Source organism: Phlebotomus argentipes, unplaced genomic scaffold, assembly GCF_947086385.1.
Source record: "Phlebotomus argentipes unplaced genomic scaffold, Phlebotomus argentipes genome assembly contig_6, whole genome shotgun sequence".
NCBI lineage: Eukaryota > Metazoa > Arthropoda > Insecta > Diptera > Psychodidae > Phlebotomus > Phlebotomus argentipes.
Genome location: NW_026776145.1, coordinates 2,558,089 through 2,583,778, shown reverse-complemented (window position 1 = coordinate 2,583,778; position 25,690 = coordinate 2,558,089). Strand labels below are relative to the sequence as shown.

The 25,690-nt window shown below is 41.5% G+C and overlaps 2 protein-coding genes across 7 annotated transcripts; one reads left to right on the top strand and one right to left on the bottom strand.

Moving 5' to 3' along the window:
• Positions 1-222: 222 nt before the first annotated feature.
• Positions 223-19,711, bottom strand: LOC132259340 (F-actin-monooxygenase Mical). 6 transcript variants are annotated; one of them, XM_059756943.1, is made up of 16 exons: positions 19,412-19,711; positions 16,379-16,765; positions 15,200-15,437; positions 14,937-15,124; positions 13,703-14,854; positions 13,381-13,623; positions 13,016-13,264; positions 11,946-12,716; positions 11,355-11,873; positions 3,005-6,748; positions 2,780-2,815; positions 2,150-2,499; positions 1,988-2,074; positions 1,818-1,918; positions 1,106-1,224; positions 223-604 (listed from the first exon to the last, which is right to left on the bottom strand). In XM_059756943.1, exons 2-16 carry the CDS (start codon positions 16,703-16,705, stop codon positions 599-601), a joined length of 8,130 nt encoding a protein of 2,709 aa, XP_059612926.1. In that variant the 5' UTR covers positions 16,706-16,765; positions 19,412-19,711; the 3' UTR covers positions 223-598. The 6 variants fall into 6 exon arrangements, with proteins under 6 accessions (XP_059612926.1, XP_059612909.1, XP_059612943.1 ...); XM_059756926.1 differs by having other exon boundaries at positions 11,355-12,716; XM_059756960.1 differs by lacking the exon at positions 13,016-13,264.
• Positions 19,712-20,158: 447 nt separating this feature from the next.
• Positions 20,159-24,184, top strand: LOC132265171 (protein timeless homolog). The gene is made up of 11 exons (XM_059765739.1): positions 20,159-20,260; positions 20,330-20,472; positions 20,535-20,715; positions 20,776-21,030; positions 21,096-21,889; positions 21,950-22,216; positions 22,291-22,371; positions 22,650-22,807; positions 22,871-22,925; positions 23,010-23,793; positions 23,865-24,184. Exons 1-11 carry the CDS (start codon positions 20,159-20,161, stop codon positions 24,108-24,110), a joined length of 3,066 nt encoding a protein of 1,021 aa, XP_059621722.1. The 3' UTR covers positions 24,111-24,184.
• Positions 24,185-25,690: the final 1,506 nt, after the last annotated feature.

Genomic DNA, 25,690 nt, shown 5'->3' with positions numbered 1-25,690 from the left:
ATGCTATAACGCACTGTTCGACGGAGCGAACCACGGACTCCGCAGCAGCAGGACAGCAATCCCAATTGGAACTCGCACAGAGGAAGAAGACATTCCATTTGTATTAATAATTAATTTATTTTATTATTTTTGGTTACAAAATATCATAAGTATACAATATTGCGATTTAATAAAACCAGTAATTTTGTTATATTCTTTCAAAGTAGTAAAATAAGGAGGGGCTAGACAGCATATTTTTTTTTTATTAACATTGTGCTCAAACTGGGAATTTCATTTTATCACTTATAAAGACACTACATGAGAATCTTTCTCTACACATTACATTTTTCCATCATTAGTTTATGTTTTATATTGTGACGTTCTCTTGTTTTTTTGGCAGGCTTCTTAGAACAGTAAATAAAAATAATTAATTAAAATATTTTCAATGATTTCCTCTTTTTTTTTGCTTAAAATAAAAAATTTCTTGCCCTACAGCGTGTATATCTTGTATTTTTTTTTTAGTTGCTCTTTTCATCTCAAACATGTCTCATGTGAATAAATAGCTAAATATTTCTGTATCTCATCATAAAAGAAATCCATTCTATTTGTCACGATCAATTCAAATCTATAGAGGAAGAAAGAAAGAAAGAAATTTTGTTATTTGCGGAATTATATACAAAAAAATACCATTCCAATTGATTTTATTAGAATTTTGAATGAATACTGACTGAGCATTAGCACATTTGAGGCATGCTTTAGAATAGAACACAATAAACTTCGTGAACAGAGTGCAACTCACAATGTGATACAATAAAAAGTGCATTCAATTAAATATCTCTCTGTACAGTGGTTTCTCCATTATTATTATATGAATTGGATTATAGCGCGTTGGTGTGTTGTGTGACATTAAACAAATTAAAAGAGTGCAAAGTGAAAGTGATAAGTACAAAAACATAAAGAGGTCAAACCTTCATCACAATCTCTCTCCTTCATCCACAAAATATCACTGTGACTAATTCTCTAATCTACTGTAAGCAAACCACAGAATGCATGCATAGAGGAGACTAAAAACAACAAGAACTGGAGCCCAATTCAAAGTGGGTGCCACAACAATCGGAGCACTTACTTCATCGGTTGTCGGTAGCCCATCTGTTGGCCTGAGGGCCGCCCGTTTGGCCACAATTTCAAGCATTTCATTCAAAATTGCACCCTCTGCCGCCACATCGGCCGAACTCTTGTCCAATTCTGCAAGATTAATTAGAGATTAGCCGCAATTAGGATGCTACATTCCATTGTTAGATCTGAACTTGAATTAGCTTAGAGATTGAAGTATAAAGTATCTCTTTGTGAACAATTATTGCCAAAAAGGATTGATTAATTGAAGATTCTTCAACATGTCAATCATCTCAATCCCTTTTCGCACAGAATTATTAGGCTGATAATATCAATAAATAAATGCAATGAGTTTTATGAGATGAGCCAATGTAGAAGGATTTCATTCCGTTTTCTCGCATTCTTGTGCGGTGTTTTATTTGTTGTTGTTGATAAAATGCCCAATGAACCACTCCCATGAAGACAGGCACTAATCAAACATTCTACTCACATTTCAATCTAAATAAGAGATACACAAGAAACATCATCATGAAATGATACAGTATATAGAGGAATTTGAAAGTGAGAGAAATTAGTAAAGTAGATTTGAGTGATTTCCATGGAAGTTTCCTTACAAGAAAGAAAGAAAAAAAATGGGACAGAAAATAAAACAAAGTTAGGAAAACACATAAGACTTTGATAAATGAAAGAATCATGAGAAGAGTAAATACAAGTCCAATACTCACTGCTACAAGACAACCGCATATTAAGTTGCTCCTTCAGTTGAGCATGACGATGTTCGAGTTTCAGTTCTTGTTCTCTAATTCCTAGTTCCTGATCACGTTTTCTGCAAATCGCACATTCATTATTAAGTTATTATGTCAGTCACATATTATTTTAACAATCCTCCACTCACTTCAATTGTGTTATATTTCGCCATATCTCCAGCAATTCCTTGAGATATTTCTCATCGCTGGTTCCACTGGGATCATTCACGTTGAAGCTGAAAGGCATAAGCAACCATTATAATTCCTGTCCGTACACGCTTCACACACAAAAGCACTCTAGCGACACTCACTATTCTCCAAAGGATCCTTCACCTCGAAGTACTTTCTCAATGATGACACCTCGTGCCTCCAATTCCTTGATCTGCACTTCTATCTCCTCCTGCTCGCGCTGAATCTCCTGCGCAATCCTCAGTCGCTTCAATTCCGCCTGTCGTGATGCCTTTGACATTGCCTTCAATCGCTTCAGCTCCCGATTCTCTGCCACTGACGTGCTCTCATCGTCAGATCGCTGGTAATTGAGCGGAAGAGGAGGAATTGGTGGTGGTGTCAACTCATCTTCACTCCTCCTGTTGCGCCAGTCGGCCTTAAGGCAATCCTCTGACTTGCTTCGTTCCGAATACGATGGAGAATTCTCCTTTTCCTGCATCAGTAAACACTCACATTAGCGATAGTGAGACACAATTTCACTATTATCTCAACACCAATATCACAAAAATTCAATTTGCCAAGAATACAAACGCCCAAATTTAGGAACTCCATTGCAATTCATCCAAATTCTCTTGGCAAATCTTTGTAATTAACAACCAAAATAAGAATTTCACTCTAAAATCGAAACATAAAACATTTAAAATAAAACAACATGAAAAACATAAAAACGACACTCCAGACTGAAAAAATATGTAACTCTGATTTATGCTTACACAAGAAATCATTAACTCTCGTACATCAAAGCACGACTGGAATAGCAGATGAGGCCAAAATTAATTATATTGGTTCTTGCATTTCATCTTAACGCATATCGGGAAAGCATTTTCAGCCAATTGTCGATTTACTTCACTTTTCTTTATCATTTTTTTTTTCAAATAGATACTCTCCAAGATATTACATTAGTCATTCAGAAGAATTAAGTAATGATGCATTCTTACCTTTGATTTCTCTTTATTCTTAGACGATAGCTTGAAGATCCCGAATACTCCATCGGCTTTATCTTTGTTGATCTGATTGATGGCATCCTTCGAGTCCTTTTTCTTATGAAAAAAGTCCGATACTGTCTGTATAATACTTTTTCGCCGTTCAGGATCCTTGCTTCTCGACCTGCGATCGCTTTGCCTCTTTGGACTCTCCTTCTTCCCATTCGGCGTCTTGTCATCCATAACACCCTCTCCGACCAAATTGGAGTCCGACGTGAACTCGACACCCTTGAAAAACTTCCTGGGCGTAGTCTTGCCAGCACTGTCACTCCCATCGATGCTCTTTTCAAATGGACTAAAGGAGTTAGCTGTGGAAATATCACTTACACTCTTCGAAGCCATCAGCTTCTGTTCGCGAACCTTTGCATCATCGGACTTATTGGGCGTATCGGCGAGATCAAGTTGGTATCGCTTTCGCAGCATCTGCATCTTCTCCTCTGGACTGAGGCCGAGATCTTCATTGGACTTGAGGCGAGCTCTGGCACGCGCCTCTTGGCGCAACTTATCAGAGTGAGCAAGAGTCTTTTCATCTATTCGACGACCACTTCTAGGCGGAGGAATTGGCGTCTTGAAGGATTCGGCAATTAAATCGTTTTCCGTTGACACCAAACGAGAACTGTAGCCACAGAATGATTGGGTCTTTGTCAGCTTCTTGGGTGACACGGGAAGAACAACTCCACCAAATTTGCTGTCCACATTCTCACTCAATGGCCTGTCCTTCAGCTTCTCAGCAGACGAAATAGTCGTTTCCAGGACTTTACTGGGTGACTGCAGAGGTTCAAATACCTTCGATGGAGTTCTTTTCTCCGTCGAAACTGGATGACAGTGTGGAATGTCCAATGAGGAGAGTCCAGACAGCACCAGACTTCCACTTGTGTTTCCCATTTGGCGAGATCGACTTCTGTTGAGTCTCTTCTCGGCATTTAACTGTTTCTTGGTTTGCAATTTGTCCATCACGAGATCATGGATGAGATCCTTTTGCTTTGCTCGCTCCTTTGTGATTTCCTCCAATTTCTTCGTCAGAGTCGGAGGCTCTTTTATCTTATCATCAAAAATACTTAATTTGGGCGTGTAGCTTGAAGGTGAAGGGAGTTCTGGAGCACTTGTATCTGCCTCTCCCTTCGATGATCTCCTCTTAGACTTTTTCACATCAATCGAGTCGCGAGAATTACTTATTTGAGAGATCTTCATCTGCAATTTTCTCACATAGTCCTCATAACTCATCTCGTCGGGAGTATTTCTGTGAGTATCATCCTTTGCAATGGCCTTCACGGCCTCCCCGAAAGACTGCTCAACTGCATTCTTATCTGCTGAGTCTAGCGGGCTGGTAACCACAGTCAGGGCTTCACTGTCTTCAGTTGTTGTTGCTTGCGATGTAATCAGAACGAGACTATCATCTTCTATTTCATTGAGACTTGAATGCTGTTCTGAATCCTGAGTTTTCACCTGAGATGACGAGGTATCTGTGAACACGGACTTGGTCACTTCATTGACAGGCGTCTTCAATTCACCTTCACTTGAGGACGAGAGCACACAGGCGCCCTGCTCGATATAATCCACTCCGGGAATTTCTTTCGCTGCGCTCAATTCCGACTTACCGAAGCCCATGTTGACGCGGGATGAGCTCGAGTAGCCTGTGTCACTGCGATAGCTCGGCAAATATCTGTTGGAGATGTGCTCCGGCATTTGATCGACAAATTCCACATAACCGCGATTCCTCAGCATCCCTTTGTTGGTGGTGGAGTACGTTTCAACACATCCATCTGACCCTGTATCCATGAATTCAATATTGTCAATGTCGAAGCTCTTCATTATATTGCTCTCCAGATCACCATCGCTGAGTTGCTGGACGGGCGGTTCGGGTGGCGGCAACTTCTTCTTGGCCTTTTTGTTCCTCTTAATCGTGCCCTTATTAGAATTCAAGGCAAATTCAATGTCAACAAAGTTCTCCGACACAGCATCATCGGCCGTCCAATCGGAGAGCTCAGTCTCCGTGAGCACCTGACCCGTGACTTCTGTCTCCGAGTCCGAATGGCCAATAAATCCGGGCGCCAAGTGTGCCGTCGGTGTCTTATCTCTGTCTACAATGGGTGACTCAATTTCACTCTGCACAGCCGACTCCTCCAGATTCAGTGGTAAATTCTTCAACGACTCGATTTTACTCTTGTTGCGTGTGTCGAATTTAAATGAGTCATTCCTCCGCAGCACTTCACTGATACCTTTGCCCACGTCACTCCTCTTATTTGTCTCACTATTGCAACTAATATCACATTCACTCGCACTCTGTGGTCGACTCTGCTCTACAGGCGCCTGAATTTCAGGCAATTTCTCTAGCAATTTCAAATCCTCTGGATCACCAATGTACTTCCCATCAACAATCATCAGACTGTCGATCTGCATCAACTCCCCCGTGGTGTCCCTCACCTCCAGCCGCGGCACAAAGCGTTCATTGGCTTGAGTATCGGGACTCGTTGTGGAGTCAAGAATGTAGTGCGGAATCTCCTCCAGACTCGATGTGCTTGAGGAATTCGACAGACTGTCTGACTCCACATCGGAATCCGATTTAGGCTTCTTCTTCGGTTCCCAGGAATTCAAGATAGGCACTTGAATTGTTGTCTCCTGCACATCATTCGTGTCTCTCTGTCGCAGAAGAGAATCTATTGCTGACTTGTCAGCCTCAATCTTGCTCTTAACCGACGATAGGGACTCCGGAACAACCTGCTCGTCCCTCTTCTCCACAATCATCACAGAATCAAATCTCATGGGAGTGGCCTCGATGGTGAGATCGATCACATCTATCACTTTGTTATTCTCCACATCTTCACTGCACTCCAGCTTCTCGATAAACTCTTGATTCGCCTTGATCATATCCGCCGGCAGATCAACATTGGTGAGATCAACTATTGGAATTTCCTTCGGATCAGTGTGTTTGTTGCTAATAAAATCCTTGAATTTATTCTCCACCAAAGCAGTGTTTATCGTTTCCGTTGGCGTTCCGTGCTCCTCATCGATTCTCTTCTCGGCAATATCTCTCAGATTGTTGTTCATCCCATACACATTGATCTTCTCGTTGATCCTGTTTGATTCCACTTCTTTCTTATCCTCTTTCCCACCACTCAGTCTATTGGTTTGCTTAAGAAACATCTGCATAGTCGGACTGATATCTGAGCCGGGATTCAGCAACTTCTGACATTGCGATATATTGGAATGGAAATTCTTAAAGGTAGAGTCCAGCACGGACGTTGAGCCGGACTTCATTAGTCCCGTACTGCCCGATTCTCCGAGCAAGTAGCGTTTCTTCAGCTCTAGGCTCTTCTTGGACGCGATGCCCTCAGTGCTGGGTGCTTTGTTCAGCATGTAATCCCCAGGACGAGGATTGCGAAGAGGTGTGCGATTGGTGCTCGCCAGAACAGATGGATCCACCTGAACCAGAGGCTTTATATCCATCTCAATTTTACTCAATTCACTCAGCTTGTCATCTCCACCACTCCTCTTTGTCACGTGCTGATTTCGCAGACCATTCGAAATCATTCCCTGTCGAATATGAACACGCGTAGGGCGCCTCAAGAACGTATCGTCGATGATTATCTGAGGAGGGGTTTTCGAAACGGGATCATGATCAAACTCTGAATCAGTGGAGATCTCAGTTGCCGAATTTGGTTCCATTTCCACTGAAGATGACTCGGAATCCGATTGAACCTGCAAGGCGTTATTGAGACAGAGATTAGTGAACAATTTAGTAAATCACAATACATCATCAGCATTAACACTGGCAATTATAGTGAAGTAAATTAAGAAAAAAACGGTTAAACTGTTAGGGCTTCGGGTACGATCCGAAGAAGATAGAACAAAAGAGAAAACATACAACAATTGCATTTTTTACATTTTTAGCTCAAGTCGCTTCTTGTTAAAGCACCAAGTTATTAATGGTATATAAATGTAGACATTTTTTTGTTTATTGTTATGCATATCAACGAATTCAATACACAACAATATTACTAAACGACTGACACACAGAAATGTACCTTCTTTCAATCGTACCCAGGGCGATGTTGCACGATTTAGCATTAATGAGTTTATCTGCATTGTATTCGTATCAATGTGATTTCGTTTTCGTTCTTCTTCTCACGAAGAAAGCGTGTGTGCATATTTTTTGTGTCTTATTGCCACTGACGCTTTTTCGGGGGGCAAAACTCTCATCAGAACAGACAAGACAACTCATTCACGGCACAATTTATTACAAAGAATTTTACAAAAAAAGGATTCCTCAGTTTGGGGTAGACAAAGAACGGTAATCAAAAATAGAACAAAACAGTGGGAGTCTCTCTAAAATATATTCAGTGGCAATAGATATTCGTTGTACTATCAATTGTGGATTAAATTCATTTTACGAAATGCATTGTTTTAGCATCTAATTTCACATCTTTCACACTACGATATGTTGCAAGCGTCTCTACTGTTGTAGTTCCGCGACGTTTTCGGCGGTCTTCTGATACTATCCAGAGTAGAATAGTTGCCTGTGAAGGACGTGGGAGCCAATCGTGAGGAAGTACTCGACAGAATGGACGATGGATAGTTGTAGTAACGATCAGTCGACGGAAGGTTCAATCGATCTTCTGGATTGACACGACCAAAAACCCTCTTCATGTAGGGGTTGGTCTCTGACATTCGTTCATTCATGAATTCCTGCTTCTTATTGTGCAGATCTCGACTGCGCCTCAATAATCTGTGGGTATCGCTGTCATAGTCCCTGACATAGGGCTGATCTCGCGGTTTCCCTACTCTTGTGGGAGACACTGAAGAGCGAGCCAAGGCATGATCATTTGGCATCTCTTCACTTTCAACCACAGCGCTTTCATATGATTTATCGGGAATTTTCAATTGATCTTTAGCTTGTTCTTGGAATAGATCAGACATCTTGTCTAATTCGGACAATTTCTCAACAGATTGAGCGACAGATATTTCGCTGGGGTCACTAAGGGATTTTAAAGCATTAGCATAAACCACATCATTCGGTATAATTCCCTCAGCCTTATTATCATATGATTCTTGACTATCGCATACCATCTTCTGGTGTTGATCCTTGTCAGTCAAATGATTTAAATCACTCATTTCAATCAGAGATTGATTTACCAAAGAATCAAGTTCAGGCAAACTATTAATAACACGAGTGATTTCATTTTGTGACATTTTGTCACTTTTATTCGACAGAAAATCTTCAAATCCACCTTGCAATTTTTTCTCACTTTCATCCAAATCTCCATTCATTTTGTAAGAAATCTCAGAAACCACATTGCTTTGATTTTTATTGTCGTGATCTCTAGAAGATTCCGGTGTATTATTCACAGTTTTATCCAATTGAGTAGGCTTCTTTCCTTGAGATCTCTCTCGTGATCTCTGCTTCTTTTTATTCAAGCCAACAATGTTTGCAGCAGAATCATGCTTATCAAAATCATCGCGTGTTGATTTATCAGTAAATACTTGCTTAACAATTTCCTCGGGATAAACTTTAATATTAGAAATTTGATCATCGTCTTTGCTTCGAATTTTAGACACATTTTTCTTAATTTCACGTGAAATAATTTTATCGTTGACAATGGGCGCTTTTTCTTGAGATTTATCAGGTGATAATTGCTTCTCTTTGTTCAAATCAAAAGATATTTTAGAGCGATTGTGTTCATTGATAATTTCACGTGTTGGTTCAACAACCGATGCCTTCACAGTAGATTGTTCAAGATCGAGCTTTTTGCTTGCATCTTGATAATCAGGATCGCTTGAAGTGTTCGATACATTATCGCAAATTTTGCTTGAAATGATTTTATCACTCACAACGGATGTTTTCCCTAAGGATCTCTCACGTGATCGTTTGGTCTTCTTGCCCAAGGGATTCAAATTTTCAACAGGATTTTCCGCTTTAATTGATTTATTGACCAATGGCTCCTCATTTAACTTCTCCACACTACTTTGTTTGCGATTTATCTTCTGATTTGCAGGCTGCTGATCCTGCGATTCTTGGGAAATCTTAGTTTGAATCATTTTCTCATTAATCACATTAATCTTTCCTTGTGATCTTTCACGCGAACGTTCCTTTTTCTCTTTAACGATCATTTCAGTGCGATTATTCATGTCGTCCACTTTGCCAACTATGTTAAGTTGTTTATCTTGTGCTTTCTCAATAAATTGATCAAGATTAGCCTTGTGATGATTAATTTGATCCTGCCAAACGCGTGAAAGTGTATCACGATCGCCCAAAGAGTGTGAGACATTATCTGAAATCTCAATTCGATCAATTTTATCACAAATTTCTTGCACGTGATCCATAATCTTAATGTTTTGAATTTTGCAATTGGTCACGTCCACCGCAGCCTCGTCATCAATATTCATATCTTGAAGGATCTGCTCAAAATCATCCATTATTTTATTCTCATCACAATCCTCAGGCGTTTTAACAGAATCCAAAGACATTTTGGGTGTGTCTTCGACAAGGGGAATATCATTGAAAAAGTAGTTGCACATCTTTGGATCAGACACATATTTACGCAACTCTTTTGGTGGAATCACCTTCTTTTCCAACACTGTAGTTGACTGGATTTGCGTGGGTTTATTTGGAATCTTCACAATTTCCTTCTGAGGCTTGGGATTATTAGAATTATCTGTTGACGCAATCTTTCTGGCATTTTCTTTACCAGTTTCTTTGCTTGCTGAAGTTGTGACACTTTTTCCACCTGACTTCGACACTTCTTCCCGCTTTGGCACTGTTTTGACTTTCTTCTTGGCCATTTGTGTCGTATCTCTAATAACTTTCGGTTTTGGCGGTAAAAGTCTCGTCTCAATTCCCCTATCGCCTTGGGCATTGATCGCGCGATCTCTGAAACTTGTTTTCTTATTGCGTTTCTTTCTCGCCGCCACTTTGGCATTCACCTTCTCACCTGGCCGTGTGAATAAAATATCATCAAACATCTTTCCCTCCATGTCATTACATTTATCAAGTTCATTATCACTCAGCAAATTATCGATATCCGTGATATCGTTATCAAAATCGAAAATCTCCTCAAAGACCACAGAAATGTTGTCGTCTTCCTGCTTTCTGGCCATTTTGGGAGAATATTCAGACACTTTTTGCATTTTTTGTGCAATTTTAGGTTGAGTAATTTTCACCTTTTGTGGCTCAATACGTTCAATGTGAGCCATAAACATCTTCAAATCAATTGCCCCATCAAGCAACTGATCAAACATGTTAAAGTCGCTCTCACACAGGGTATCATCAATGGGTGCTTTCTTTTCGTTATTTTGGGATTTGTTTGCCTCCAGCTGAGACTTATTTGCGTCTGGCTCTTCCAAGGGAGCCAATTTAATCACATCAGACACAGGCTTCGAGCCACTCGGCTGACTTTGGGCGAAATACTTTGATAAATCAACATTTTTCAACTCTTTCTGATTCTTATTAACATTCTGTGACTGTGAGGAAACTTTCTTGGCCTCCGGAAAGTATTTGCTCAAGTCGACAGAACTTTGCGCAGTTACTTTAGGCATTGATGTTTGGCATGTGATAGCTGATAAGGTGTCTTTGAAATTTTTAGTGTCAATATCTCTGAGTGCTTTCATTAGTTTCAATTTGTTCTGACTCATTTCTTTGAGAAGGGCCTCCTCCTCCTCAAAAGTCAACAAATCATCGGAAGCTCTACTCTTCTCCGTATCGCGCCTCTCCTCGTCCAACACCAAATTATCTAGCTGAATATCATCGTCTGACGGAGTACAATCTTTGAAAATTTCATCCCCAGAAGGCGGTTCATCGACAATCTCCTGAATATCCAAAGCACTACCGAACTCTTGTCCTACATTAGATGCTAAAACACTGCTTGATTTACTAACAGAACTATCACGAGAATTTGATCTGAATCTGGCAAAGCGACTGTTTGCATCTTCTGCAACTGGCACATTTGAGAGCCACTGTTCTTTCAAATTCTGCTTCTTTAGCATGTCATCCCTAACAAAGTTTTCTTTCTTCAATGCATTTATGTCCTTGTTAACGTTTAGGAAATGGTTCAAATTGTATAGTTTTTCGTTTAATTGATTGATGCCCTCTGGAACCTGGAAGTCGCCCTTACAACCCCACAAAATCTCCGATCTATCGTTCTTAGGACTACTAATCTCATTCCCTTTTGACACCACCTGTTGATAAGGATAAGGACGTTTTATCATTCTTACCCACCACTCAAATAAATCGGAAGCAAGCCACCAAACTTCTTCAACTAAAGAGCCATTGCAGGGAAAATAGAAATTTAATAAAATGTGGAAATCCTACCTCAGTTTCGGTGTCTGTTGCTGGATAAATAGGTGGCTGGAGTTTCACCTCCTGCATTCGAATCTCGCGTGCTCTCGCCAATTCCTCTCCTTCGGTCTGCGTGTCCACATCGTCATCCTCACTCGAATCATAGAATTCATCACCATCGCTGTCCTGAAGCGAGCATATCCTCTGCTTTCCAATCCAATCCGTTGCCAATTGCAGCGTCTCTGCGCCCAACGGTGAATCTATCGCCTCCTCGTACAGATCAGAATCCGTCTCGGAGTCTGACGAATCAGAACTGGAGAGATCAGAGTCCGTTTCATCAGTTCCCGTGCCAAAGTTCCTGTCTGTCCACTCATTCTCATCAATTATATTGTTCAGTGAGCGTTCTCCATCAGACATGGCATCAGTATTCTCAAACTCTATCCGCTCAGGTGTTTGACCGCGATCCAGTAAATCCATTGCCACGATGTTTTCAGCCCGAGATGCCTTTTCCGGGGAAATACGAGAGGTTTTTGCAGCGATTTCCTCGTGTTTCTGTACAAAACACAAAAAAATGCTCTCATTTAGTGAAAAGTGTGAAAACAAAAATATATAGAGTATAATTACCGGAAATTGAGGTTGTCTCTTTGTGACCGGTTTGTATGGTTTTGGTGGTAATTTAAAGTGTTGATTGCAGTAAAAAAGACCATCAGGGCTATCGCGATCGAAAGCATATCCACCGAGTCGCAGATTTGTGTGACAGTGATGACACTTGAGGCATGATCTGTGCAAAACCAGTCCCTCCGCGGAGATTTTCTCCATGAGATACACCTTTTGCTTACAGAAGTGACAAATTTCCGACACTCCCTGAGATGTGAGCACCAGTCCGAGTTTCGAATTCATCAGAGACTTCGATCCTGCCTTCTCCTCAGACGGACCCTCTGCTGTCTTCTTGCCGAATTGCCCTGCAATCGAAGCCACTTTGTTTCTACCACGCTCGCCCCTGTCCAGATTGTGTCCCTCCTTCAACTGCTTGTCCAGTGACTTGATGGTCATGTCGATCTCCTTGAACTTCTCATCAATTGACACCTGACGATCGATGGGCTTCGCCATCTTGCTCTGACGCGCCAGAAATTGCTCCCGACTCCACTTGGGCACTTTCTCGCGACTCTTGCCCACTTCCGCCTTCTTCGACTGCTCAATCTTCTTCTCAATCTCTCGCACATTCCAATCGTCACTCTCAATCTTCCCAATGGCACGCAGCAGGTCTTTGGGCTTTTTGTCACCTACTCCCGAATTCTTCCCCACAATCTTCGACTCCATTGACTTGATGCGATTGCTGAACTTCTCATCTGGAGCACCACGTGGCAGGGCTGAGTAAAAGCCCCTCTCTCGGTCCTGTGACACAGAGAGAAATGCATTAGGGAATGTCGAAAAAAGCAAGTCAACAAAGAAATCTACACAAAATTAGTTCAAAATTCTCATATAAGAGCCAAATTGCTTATTTTTGCTGTCTCTTGTTGGCTAAGCAATGAAGTTTTTGGGTTATTCAATTCAATATGCTTTGCATTTGCATTTATATGAAACACGGTGAAAATTATTGAGTTAAATAGTCATAAAAATTCACATTCAGTCATTGTGAATCTGTCAGTTAAATATGTAAACGACACGAAACACTATCAGTCCAGTCTCCTTACGGGATATAACAATTTCCTCTCGAGATCTTTCACACGATCAGTAAAGTCAGGAGCTTGTTGTCGATAGACATAGAGAGAGTAGTCTTCAAAGGGTGTTGAACTATCAGTATCACGGAGGAAACTATTAAATTGTAGCATATGTAAACTCTTGTAGAAATTTTCAGTCTGCCGAGCACGTTGTAATCGTCTCTTACTCTGACGCTCCATTCGATTATTTTGTATCTCTTCCAGACGCTTCTTCTGTTCTTCCTAAATTTTTCAATTATTCCTTTTAGAGCACCCACACAACCATCATTCCCATAGGAAGTGTCCCACATTTCTCCCCCCCGACATTAATCCATCAAATACTGCATATTTAAACTCACCACATTCTGAAATTTCTCATGACTTCGCCTCTTCTTCGCTCTCCTCGGACCCTCTGATGTTTGCACAGCCTGCATCTGTTCGTAATTCAATCGCCTCGATCGATTCTTATTGCGCTCTTCGTCCAGCACAATTCGTCGGTTGATTGCTTCCGCCTCCACAACATTTCTCTTTCCGGATGACTTCACCAAATTGGAGAAGTCAGGAATATTGCTTCTCTGTTTCTCCTTCAGCTCAGCAAAATCCTTTTTTGGACAAAAGTACAACAGCAAAATTACTTTCTCTCCACAATGGTAAAAAAAATGAGTCTCTTTGAACACTCACCAGTTTCGGATGCTTAACATGAGGTATTTCACCACGAAACAGCTCGCAAATTTGCTCCAAGTAGTTAAGCCATATCTTCGACTCAATCTTCTCAATACTGACGGACTCATAAGGCTGCATAACACGTGGTATTCCCAAGTCATTCTCCAGAATATCGAAAGCTCTGGCGTTACACTGTTCAGCCGAGAAATCATCGAGAGAGTTGAAGTCCACCAAATCGGGGCGATAGCGATGAATAAGAGCACACAAGACCTTTCCATGCGTGAAACATTGAGCAACGTCCGTCAAATTGTTAGAGAACTCGTATCCCTTCAGCTGGGACTTTATCCAGCGCAGCAAAACCATGCCCAGTGGAGTTGTGTCCCCAGTTCGTCGCTTTCTTCGCACTGGGGCATCTGGAACGGCGGAAATGGTGTTTGTATCCATGAAGGTCTGCTGATAGATAGCTGTGTCATCCGAGTCTAGGAGCATCTCCACCTGTTGCACTTGAACCAGAGTCTTATTCAAGTTGGGATACCTCGTCGAGGGGTCGAGTGTGTAGGCCATAATATCCCGGTTGAGGTTCTCAGGCGTCGTCTGACCCAGCAGACGATATAGGCTCTCCCTCTGCGCCAACACGGCTAGGCAGCTGTTGCGTGGACTAGCGAACAACTTGATCGCATAGGCTGCATCCATGCTGGAGAGAAATCCACGCGCACAGCCCGATCCCGTAGGCCAAAATGGCTCAAGAAGGCTATCACCCACAAGACACTGCAGCAATCGGTAATTCTTCCGCACGGAAATACGACTAGAATTTTCCGCCTGGAACATGGACGTGAAGTCAAACATCGCCACATCTGGCTTCCCGTAGTGATTCACAGCAAATTCCAAATTAGGCATTTGATATTTCGTAGAAAATTCAGCCGCCTCGCGAGCATAATCGAGCAATTTGTCTGTGTTAACATTCGACGGTGCCAGCAATTCAGCCGGATCGGCCGAATCCTGCATAATCACACCCTTATCGATGAGACTCATTTTCTTTGCCGTCATCACAAAATAGTGAGTTTCATCCTTGTAGTAAACAATATTCTCCAAATCAATACCAGTTCGATAGTATAATTCCTTGAAGAAGGATTGATTGAATATGAAGGCCACACCACTAATTTCTTCCACCTGAAATGCAACAAATGAAGAAGAAAACGTGGGCGAATGAGAGAAAATAGAGACATTCTTATATTCCATTTCCATTTCTCACCTTTGCTTCCGCCTCTGTTCGCTTATTGATGAAATTTGCCGTAATAGCAATTGCTAATTTCCCACGAAACTCCTTCCGGACGAAACCCTCCAGTGTATTACGTTTGCCATCCGCGCCGATTAGTGCATCGAATTCATAGTGTGAAACTGCATGGTCCTCGGGGCTGACTTGGGCGCGCCAACCACAACCTTTAATTGGGGCGAAATTGCATTTTTTTAATTATCTCTCTGCCAACACACTGTCATGGCTTTCAGCTATCATACCATCTCTTGGCTCGATTAGATTGACAAACGACACTCCCTCGTGCACTTCGACGCCCAACAGAAGGGCGACCTTCAGCAGTATGCATTGTAGCTGCCTAATGGAAATGTGATCGATGGAGCCGGCACAGAATTTGCCGTAGAACTTCTTGGCGCCCAAATTTCTCAAATCCGTTATGACAAAAGGCCACAAATGAAGCACATTGTTGCGCGATATTCTGTCGCGTTTCTCCACAACCACCTACAAAAAAACACCACATAAGAGAAAAGAATAGAAAACAATTAGACCGGAGAAAAGTGCTACTCATTTGAAGTTGAAACTGTCGCTAATACACTATTAAATTGCATTGTAAAAAGGTAATTTTCAAACTCTTATGGTGTTCTTGATCAAAAACGATGCATTAACACGGAAAAAGAACATCTGTGAAATCTTAAAGAAGCAAAAAAAAGAGACACTTTCAGCGGAAAGTCGCCTTGTCAACTTTCAACAGATCCAATCGACAATTTATTGCCTATAAGAACAGCTTTCCTATTCTGAAAGGCTTGTCAGTCTGTATAATCCGAAACGTATTATGAGTGAATTGTTTACTTTCCTCTAAGACGAAAAAGTGAAAGGTATTAAGTTCAATACCGCGGGAAATTTATTAGCATCTCACTGGTGAGTCAATAAAAACTTGAAATCCACTAATGGTGACAATAATTTCAGGTTTTAATTGAGTCGTAGGCACCAAAACTTGTCCAACTCCTCAGGCTAGTCGTATTTTTGATGTGAAGTGTAGAAAAAAAATATAGCCCAAATACAGTTTAACAGAAGAAATTTCTGATATTTACAGTAAGTCCATTAATTGGCCTCTTTTTCTACTTTTGCCAGAAATACCCAATTTCTTGGGAAATAAATAAATATCATCGCATCTTCGCCGTCTCAACGAGTGTCTCAAGATTGCAATTCAGATATCAAATGTCTTTTCGTCGCGACTAAAACTACACACTTGTTAACACGACAAGAGTGTGCCATATAACACTATTGCGTTATCTATCGAAAGAATACTATTGATATTTTTAGAGAGCCAATTATCACACAATTTGCACTGATTTTTGCCAAGTTATGCAATTGGCAGACATGCAAATTCCGCTCTGCGTCAATTAGATGAAAACGAAAGCTCGACGCCCCCAGAAACTCACCACTTTGGCTCCCAGCAGTTGGGCTTCAATCGCCGTACGGAGGCCACAAGGACCCGCTCCGATCACAAGCACCCGGATTCCACTGCACGCTGTGCCCTTGTTGTACACACGATGGGCCGCGCGAGCGTCGAACTTCTTCCACAGCGCCTGAGCCTTCCAATTGCGTATCTTCGCCTTGAGCTTCGGATAGAAGTCGTTGAGGGGCCCCGGTCGCAGGCCCACGGCGTCCAGCATGTTCCGATGGAGCCCCATGACCTGTCGCATCGTTGTGACACCGCAGAAATGATCGAACATCTCTGCGGCCAACTTTGCATTATCACCCTCCATGATTGCGCCTCTTGCAATTGACGATGAGTCTTGTGTTGAAATTAACTCGCAAATAGATTCCTGGGCGGAGAGAGAAAAGAAAGAAACAGTAAACACCACGTTGAATTAGTAGCTACTCTCTTGAAAGGGGAGAAAAATAGAAAGTATGATATTGATGAATTCGTTATAATATGATTTTGAAAGGATTTTTTTTCATCGCATTAAAGCTACAATTGCCCATCAAATTTGGTGCGCACAGACTCTTTTTGTATGCCTCAAATGTGGATTAACACCGAAACAGTGAGATATTCATTATTTTTACTTTCATGCATATCAAGTGAAATACATATTTACTATTTTCCCAATCTTCGCAAAATTGCTCTCGAAAAAAAAACACACACAAACGGCAAAATCGCATTAAAATTATTCTTCTTCCGCAATGCTTGTCATGTATCTCCAATTACAAAACGTGGATTTCACGGACATTATCACTTCTTGCTGGAAAAATGAGAATTGTTTCTTTATCGAACATTACGTAATGCTTCTTGTTATTAAAATATTTACTTACAAGCTAATCAATTAAATCAAATTTACGACCTTCAAAATATCTCTCCCGCTCTCTTGCTATTCATCATGGACAAAAAAGTGTAATGCTTGTAAGTTCATGTAAAGTAATTGAATTCTATTTAATTACATCTTCGCTTCTGTTGTGGGAACAAAAGTATGTGCAAATGTGAAATTATTGTCATTAACTTATTGTGTAGTTCAATTCTGCAAAACCAATTAATTTCACATTTAAAATATAATTGATTTTCAGTGAAATTGAAATTCAAATCAATGCAAAATCATTCATTTTATCGTTCTACTCTATTCAGGCAGAAAATATTTGTATAAATACTGGTGAAAATTGGAGTTTTTCAGTGCCGCGTTTTTCCCTAAATTTTTTTTTGAAACAAAAGATCACATTTTGTGTTGCGCTTATTTAACTTTGAAACAACAACAATAATAATAATTGGTTGTAAGAATTCTGTGGTTCTTTCTGCTCTATTTGAACACTGCTTGCTTCGAACAGTCTTATTACGTTAATAAGACACTTGTGTCGATAGAAGGCAAAACAGACTTAATAATTAGTATCCGCAATTGCCTTCCACTCTCCTATTATTTTTTTATACGTTATGACAAACTGGATTCAATCTAAAACTGTTGAATGAACAAACACGATGCAATTTTATATCATTTAATCACCTTACGTAGAAAGATGTCTATCTATTTCATAATCATCTTCCAACAATATACCGACAGGAAAACTGCGAATTGGAAATTTTCCAATTTTTTCAAGCTCGTTAAGTGAAGTTTAGAAATTCTCTGGCCACATCTCCTCCCCAAATACTTTAGCACTACAATTCACAAAATTATCACACAAAACTCTATTCCAATTTGGCGAGTGTAAACAAACTTTAAAGGGCCACAATTGCGATTTAAAGGGACATCGTGAGAACAACTTCCAACATGCACTGAAAATGGTAATCAACGCGGAGCCCCCAGAAGTCGCTCTTCTGTTAGTTGTGCGAGCAAACGACCGTATATGGTCAAAAGCGTTTTGTTTTCCTTCCAGCGATCGAATCTCCGCCGCGATAGCGCTAGATGGCAAAAGAGTGTCGGCTTATCTGTCGCGAGAACAGCCGCGATATCGCCGCCCAGTCAAATTAGCTATTCGGCAAGAAAGTTGCCAAACACGGCTCAGACTTTGGAGGTGTCATGTTTTGGGACGCGAGCCGCGGCATTGGCTGAAATCCCGTGTGACTAGGTGAAAGTCTCGTGGCGGCGGTGAAAGGGAAAATGGGGCCCCGGGCGATAGAGTGTCGTCGCAGAAGGAAAAGCCATCGATAGAGGCTATCGCGGCATCGAAATTTCCATTTTATGCCCAACGACGAGTCTCTAGCCTCAGAGACTTTCGTTGAATGTCAAGTGTAATTTCTCAATGCTCTCAGCAAAAAAAGGCAGCGCAGTCACACAAATGTATCTCTTTCCAGTTGAATTGGCGGGTCTTTTTGTCTGCCGTGCACAGTATGATGTTGTAAACTTTCCTCCTCGCCCATCGCGGGCCCCAACTGTTTTGTGAATGAAAATGAAATCGACAGAGAGGGAGAGACAGAGAGAAGTGATCCGGTTTAATGGCAAAACTATCTATCAATCAACTCTGTTTTTCTCACTCGCGGTCTTTGTGGCGGTTCACAATGCAGATGCACGGACAAATTCAATGCATCTAGTTATCTACATGCATGCGTAATTATTTCCTTGTAAATTCCTCTCGCGAGAGGCCCCACGATTTGCAGTGTTAAACTTATTTTAAAAGGTAAATTCACGAAGAGGCTCCGAAGAATCGCGCGCGACGAAAAAAGAGAATCTATTTTGAGACTTTGATTCAACGCCGAGAGTCTTTTTTCGCGAGTCTCTCTTCTGCGTTTGGCCTGATTAATTCCTCATCTTTATTTAGCGCCCCCACGAATCTACGTCGCCCATTGATCACCCATCGATTTGGGGCCTCCCGACCGGGGCGCTGTCCAAGTCGTAGGGCCGCGACAGAGGCAAACAGGGAAATCTAAGTGGGCAAAATTGCTCTCGTGAAAATTGGGCATGGCAGAAAGGCACACACACACACAGGCACACATGGGGAAGAAAAATTTCTAATCTTTCCGCCGTGATTTTCACAGCTAAATCACTTGCCTGCTGATTGAACACAAAGTCACTCAGTTACATTGTCCCTTGGGTCGCGGCAGAAGCACAAAATTCACATTTTATCGCACTGCGGAAGGAAGTTTTTTCGACAAAAGAAATTTCTCGACTGAAAAGCAAAATGCCCCGCTGTCAGTTGAGGAGGCGACTGACAAGGTAGCACACCAGCACCTCTAGCGGGGCCGCAGTCGAGGTGGATTCTCCCCACTTTTATGGCACATTTTGGAAATCCAAAAAGGCCAACTGTCCAGCACGATCTTCGGAAAACCCATGGGAAACCAAAAGATTCGCAGACGAAGACCGGAACAAAAAATGCATCATAATTCTTTCTTTGTAGGAAATAAATGAGTTTCTGGAAAATCAAAGTGTCTTTCTGCTGCTTTGTAATCAATTCACCACTGTTGAAGAGGGGGAAAGATTTGAAAAAATTTCCCTCGAATGAGTCAAAATCGGAAATATATATAATTTTTAGTTCCATTCAACAATCCTTAATCGAGGAAACACATATATATCAAGAGAATCTGAAGAAATTATGATTACTGGTGAAATATCGCAAAAATTGAGCTGGAATGGGATTTTTGGAATGAGGGGAAATGTCCTTTCATCTGGCACCCCCAGAGTGCGTCAAATTTGGGCGCCAAGATTCCATCCCCGTTTCTTGGATTCTGCGTTTTCCTACTAGTTTTCACCTCTTTTCGACTAATTTTGTGCACTATTCAAAGTGTATAAGATCAAATAATGTCCCGCTTGCTTGCTGACATCGATGCCACTTGTGCTTCCTTGGGGCTCTTCGACGGGGAGCGATATATCAGCGCTCCGGACAGTCTCTCAAGTTTAAAGGTTAGAATAATATTTGATGATATGCAGAAGGATCGGAAGGATAAATTAAAAGAATTCATTCTTTCTTAGCACTTAATATGGATACTGCGTCGAGACAATGATACACACGAATACAGAAGACACATTGGACAGTCTTCTGTGCTGCGGACCGACTTGCTTCCTATGCTGGTGTGCCATGATGAAAACTCCGAGTACTTCGACGTCCTGCTCAGGTGATAGTCTTCCGAGAAGATCAAAAGCCTATGATTTTAATGAAGGAATAAATTACTTTCAGACTCTTGCTCAACTTGACCTGCTCCTCTTACTTCCTGTACCACAATGAAGTGCCAAAAGACAAGACAAATCACAGATTCTACTTGGAGCTGAATTTCATCCTCCGGGGGTACAAGGAGGCCTTCGCCGATGAGTTTGTGTGGATCGTGCTGAAGAATCACCTGCAGAAGTTGCTAGAGACGGTAAGTGGCGGTAAATGGGGCAAAGGTGAGTAGCGCTAATTGGGCAATTTTCAATTGCAGACGAGCATGGAGCGGAATGAGGAACAGGAGCTCATTATTGAACGAATTCTCGTGCTTTTGCGAAATGTTCTGCAAATTCCATCGAGCACAGAGGCGGAGGGACAACACGATGGCGACACACTGCACGACCAAATTCTCTGGGCCCTCCAACAGTCAGGGATGACTGACATAATCCTCTTTGTTCTGTCGTCGAACAGCGAGAATCAATACCACTTCCACGTCCTCGAAGTCATGTACTACATGCTCCACGAGCAGGTGAGTGTTGTGTTGCCTTTCACCTCCCAATTGCGGCCCAGTAACAGCCCGGGGATGCCTTGCAGGCGGCGGAGGCGCTCGCTCAGGCCAAGCAGGAGAGGACGAGCGATGAGAAGGAGTATGATAACAACAAATTGAGGGCTGTTAGGTGTGTAGAGAGAGATAAATCGCAGTCACGAACTCTGCCCGGGCGGCACTCGAGATTTGGCGGGACATACGTTCTGAGGAATATAAAATCTGTCTCTGAGAAGGACGTAATATGTCACCAGAGCCTCGAGAAGGCATTCAATGTGACTTTCGATGCGGAGAAGAAGAAAAAGCGCCACACAAGGGGCCGAATTTTGGGCGGTTTCACGCCAGAACGCAGAAGCCTCTTCGCCATCCGAATCCACCTGAGGCAATTCTGCATTCAGCTTCTTCACAAGGCCTACAATCCATTGATTCGCCAGATCAAACGCATTCTCGACTCAAATCCACACTCGAGCGCCCATGATGATTCCTATCTCTTTTGGGCGATTCGCTTCTTTATGGAGTTCAATCGATTCAACGGCTTCCGCCTGGATTTGGTGAGTGAAACTGTGAACGTGCAGACTTTCCACTGGATTCTCACGCGCATACAAGAGTCTCTGGATGTTCTGCAGCTGGAAAAGAAGAACTTCAGGCCCTTGGCGAAGAAGCTTCACATTAGAATGCTCGCTTTTCGAGAATGTCTCCTCACACTGTGCACAATGCAAACACTCACCGACGATGCGAATCAGTGCCTCTCCAAGCAGATCCAGAACAACATATTCTACGTAATGGAATTCCGGGAAATGGTGCTCCACTTGATGCTTAACTACAAGGAAACGCAAGTCACGAAGTAGTTTTTGCACCCTAAAATTCTTCCTCAATTGGAATTGAAAGTGCCCTCTTTTTATAGGTCCTACCTGATCGATACCGTTCAGATGGCACATTTGTTCATGAGGATGTTTGAGAAGTTCTGCCAGGGAACGGTTTTTGTGCAGTGCCCGAAGAGCAAGGCCAAGAAGAGGGCGAAAAAGTCGAAGAATCGACCTAAGAAGACATCCATGAAGAGCTGGGGTGAGATTAGGGGGGAAATTCACGAAAGTCTCACAAAGGAGTTGGCGAAAGATGACTCAATTATCCCCTTTGATGCCACTTCCAGCAAGCCCATCGATGACCAAAGGTCTTCATTCTTGCCCGAGAGTGTGTCAGCTTTGTGTTTCCCTAATGAGATGGTTTTCCCTTTCTATTTTCCAGTGAGGACTGCATGAGAACAATATTTTCACTGCTTCACGGGGAAAGTTATGAGAGGGCCGTTTTGTACTTACGAGCTGCGAGGTGAGATTTTATGTAGAATTATTAATTTCGTGAGTATATGAAAAATAATGTGATTTTTGAGCGACAAGTTCAATAATTGTGTTCTGTGAAAACTTTTGGTCTAGTGTGTTAAATTTCTGTATTTTTGCTCAAACGCATAAAGTTTCGAATATTCAATGCCAATCTCTTATCTAGAAAAGTCAGACGGTCTTATTTCCTTAAATCCTATTTTTGCCACATCAACGGAATATAAAACTTTGCGAATCCGATTAACTGACAAAAAGTTTTACATTTTTCAGGGAAGTGTGGCCAAATGCGGCTTTTGGAGAGGAAAATTCAAGTGTGGACGATGATTTGGAAATACTGAAGGCTATCTATCTTGCCAATCTGGAGTATTATCCTGAAAATGATAACGAGAATGATTATGAGGAGGATAATGAGAGTGAGGCTGATGAAGGTAATATATTTGCAATTATATCCAGTCTTCGTCTATGCTAATAACATTACCATCTAATTACAGAAAACTACACAAACTTCACCGAGAAGCAATTTAATTTTGATGACTTTGCTAAAAGGTTTCGTATATTTTTTCCCCTTCGTCACTCGTGTCCATTGCGCTGAAAAGGTGGTGTTTTGAGGTAAAATAATTTCTTCCGTAGATTGCTCAATCCGAGGGCGACTCGTCTATGTGTGCTGGTGCTGTTGGAGTGGAAGACACTGTCGGCTAATGCCCTATTGAGTGTGGTAACTGTGCTCCATCGTGTTGCGGTGAAGTACAAAATGCCCAAAATGCTGTATCAGGCATCACTATTCAGGGTGTTTCAGGAAGTGCTTCACGCCCCCAGAGAGACACGCCATGAGGAGTTGAGGCGCCTGGCCACATTCATTGTGCGACGCTTCACGCAGGACGCTGAGAAGAATGCAAAAATTTATGCAGAACTCTTCTTCTACAAGACCTTGAGAGACTGCGATGAGGAAAGTTATGCGTCAGCTGGGAAGGGGCGCAAGGGCAAAAAAGCCCCCGGCCCCAACGCAAATGATCAATCTGATGATGACAATGAGATTGAACCAGTGGAGAGTGGAGCAATTTCTCCCCGGAGACCATCGATTGATGGGGAGATTAGCTCCATGGATCGCAGTGGAATGAATCAGGATTACACAGCCACACGTGAGCCACAGCTGAGGCTGAGGAATGAGAATGTCGATACGGCGAACATCCGGGAGATTGCTGGAAAATTGAAAGCACAGTTCAAGAGTGCTATTCACTGGCTCCAAGAGACACTTCAGGATGAAATTCAGGAGATGTCACAAAACGTCCCCGAGGACGATGAAGACAATGCCGTGCCGCTGGTTCCGCTGTTCGAGGAGCACAAAGTGGCGCTTGAAAGTGTTGAATTTCAGGAGCTCCTTACGGCGATGGGAATGCTGCAGCCACTGGAAAATGTACTTACTACCAAAAGCGAATGTTGGCAATCTGTGCCCCTCATTCACGCAGAAATTTTCTACCATTTCAGGAGATTTATTGGCGTATACCCAACAACATTGCCGTGGAAGAGCTGCAAAGTCGCTGTGACCTTCTGTCTGATGGAAATGGATTACAATGTAATAAGCGTGTCAGATCCGACATCGATATCTCGTGTCCTGAGGTGGAAGAAGGAAAGACGAATGAGCCAATTGACGACGGAGACGATGTCATCGATGTGAGAAAGAGGCGAAAGATTCATAACGTCATTGATAGTGAGGAGGAGGATGCCGATTGAGTATACAATGTGCGTTATCTGTAAGCTGAAATATTGATTGTTTTCTCTCGACTAAAAGAGTAAGTAAAAATCTTCCCATCTCAATTTCCATCATCTTTGCATCGCACTCAATGAATCCGCAAGAGAGAATTTAAAGCAGGTAATCAATAGTTTCCCTTTGTCATTCTTCCTCTATTTTCCCTCCGTGCAATAGCAGGTCTAATCCCCCAATCGGATTATAAGCTGCCTTTGACGAAATTTCATTATGGTTTTCCTATTTATCCATCTATGAACGTATTACATGAAATCAGCTATTATGTATTCTCGACACAATCAAATTTCGTTTCGGAATTTCATTTCGTATGTAAACTGTTCGCAATCTAGCTCACACACAGTCTTGTAGGTATGAAGAAAGTGAGTTTTAAAAAAAGTTTAGAGTAGGTCAAATAGAAGTTACAATTGCTGCATGAAGATTGAAGTCTTGTGACAAAATACCAAAATTTTGAATCCATTTGCCGGAATGAAATATGTATTGTTGGTATGGAAAGACGAATGAAATATTTTCACATAAATATAAATTTGCAAACAAGCATCTCATTAAACAGAAGCTGTTTTTGCGCTGGCTCGCATGGCAACCGCAATAGTGTTTGTTTAATATTTACGACGATCTGTGATACAAATTCGAGTGGGGTTTTTTTTAATTTTGTGATAGTTATATCATTTTAATTTCGTTTATGGATCTTCTTCAAAATCCCAGTTTTTGCCATAGAATAACAATCACAGAGCTTTTTAATTTAGGTATCTAAATATTTGTATTTAATGATGCCTCATTGAAACTTTCAAAATGTACTACAATGTGGCACACTAATTTATATAAAACATACATAGAAGATTGGAAATTGAGCAAATGCTCAAATCGAAAGAGCCTAATTAAATAGATTACGTTCGTCACATGCAAACGCATAGCAATTTTGTTGACAATTTAATTTTTTGATGCGCTTTAGTGATGCACACGAAAATAAATCAACAATATAACGTTGAATTGTGTGGTTTTTTACATACAATTTAATTTATATATTGTACAAACAACCTCTGAGCGACATTGTCGCACTGTAATTATCTAGTCATTTAGTAGTGATTATTAGGTAACCGGTAATTGCACTACCATCAAGACAGGATAGTGTGGTTTGGTGCCTTCTAATAGAGGATGTGGCGATATCATAACAGCTTTTAAAATAGAAAGTGAAAATTAATCTAAAATTAGAGGGTGAAATTCGTCCTGAATGCCATTAAACTTTTACATCCATGGAAAGCTACAAAGGTCTCTTTTCTATTTTGGTGCAGAGGACTAAAAACACCCAATGTGATAAATAAGATGCTATCGATGAATTCTCCAATGCAAAAATCAACCCACAGGGGAATACATCATGAACCTTTTTGGCTGTATATATCATTGTCAGACATGAATATTAGCAGAATACAGCTGCCAAAAGATCAAATGAACAGGATAGAAGATAATTTATTTATTTTCACACTCAACAAAATGCCACTGCTCGGAATTTCCTCTGAAATTGTAGGCGTTTCATTCGCAGAAAAAAATG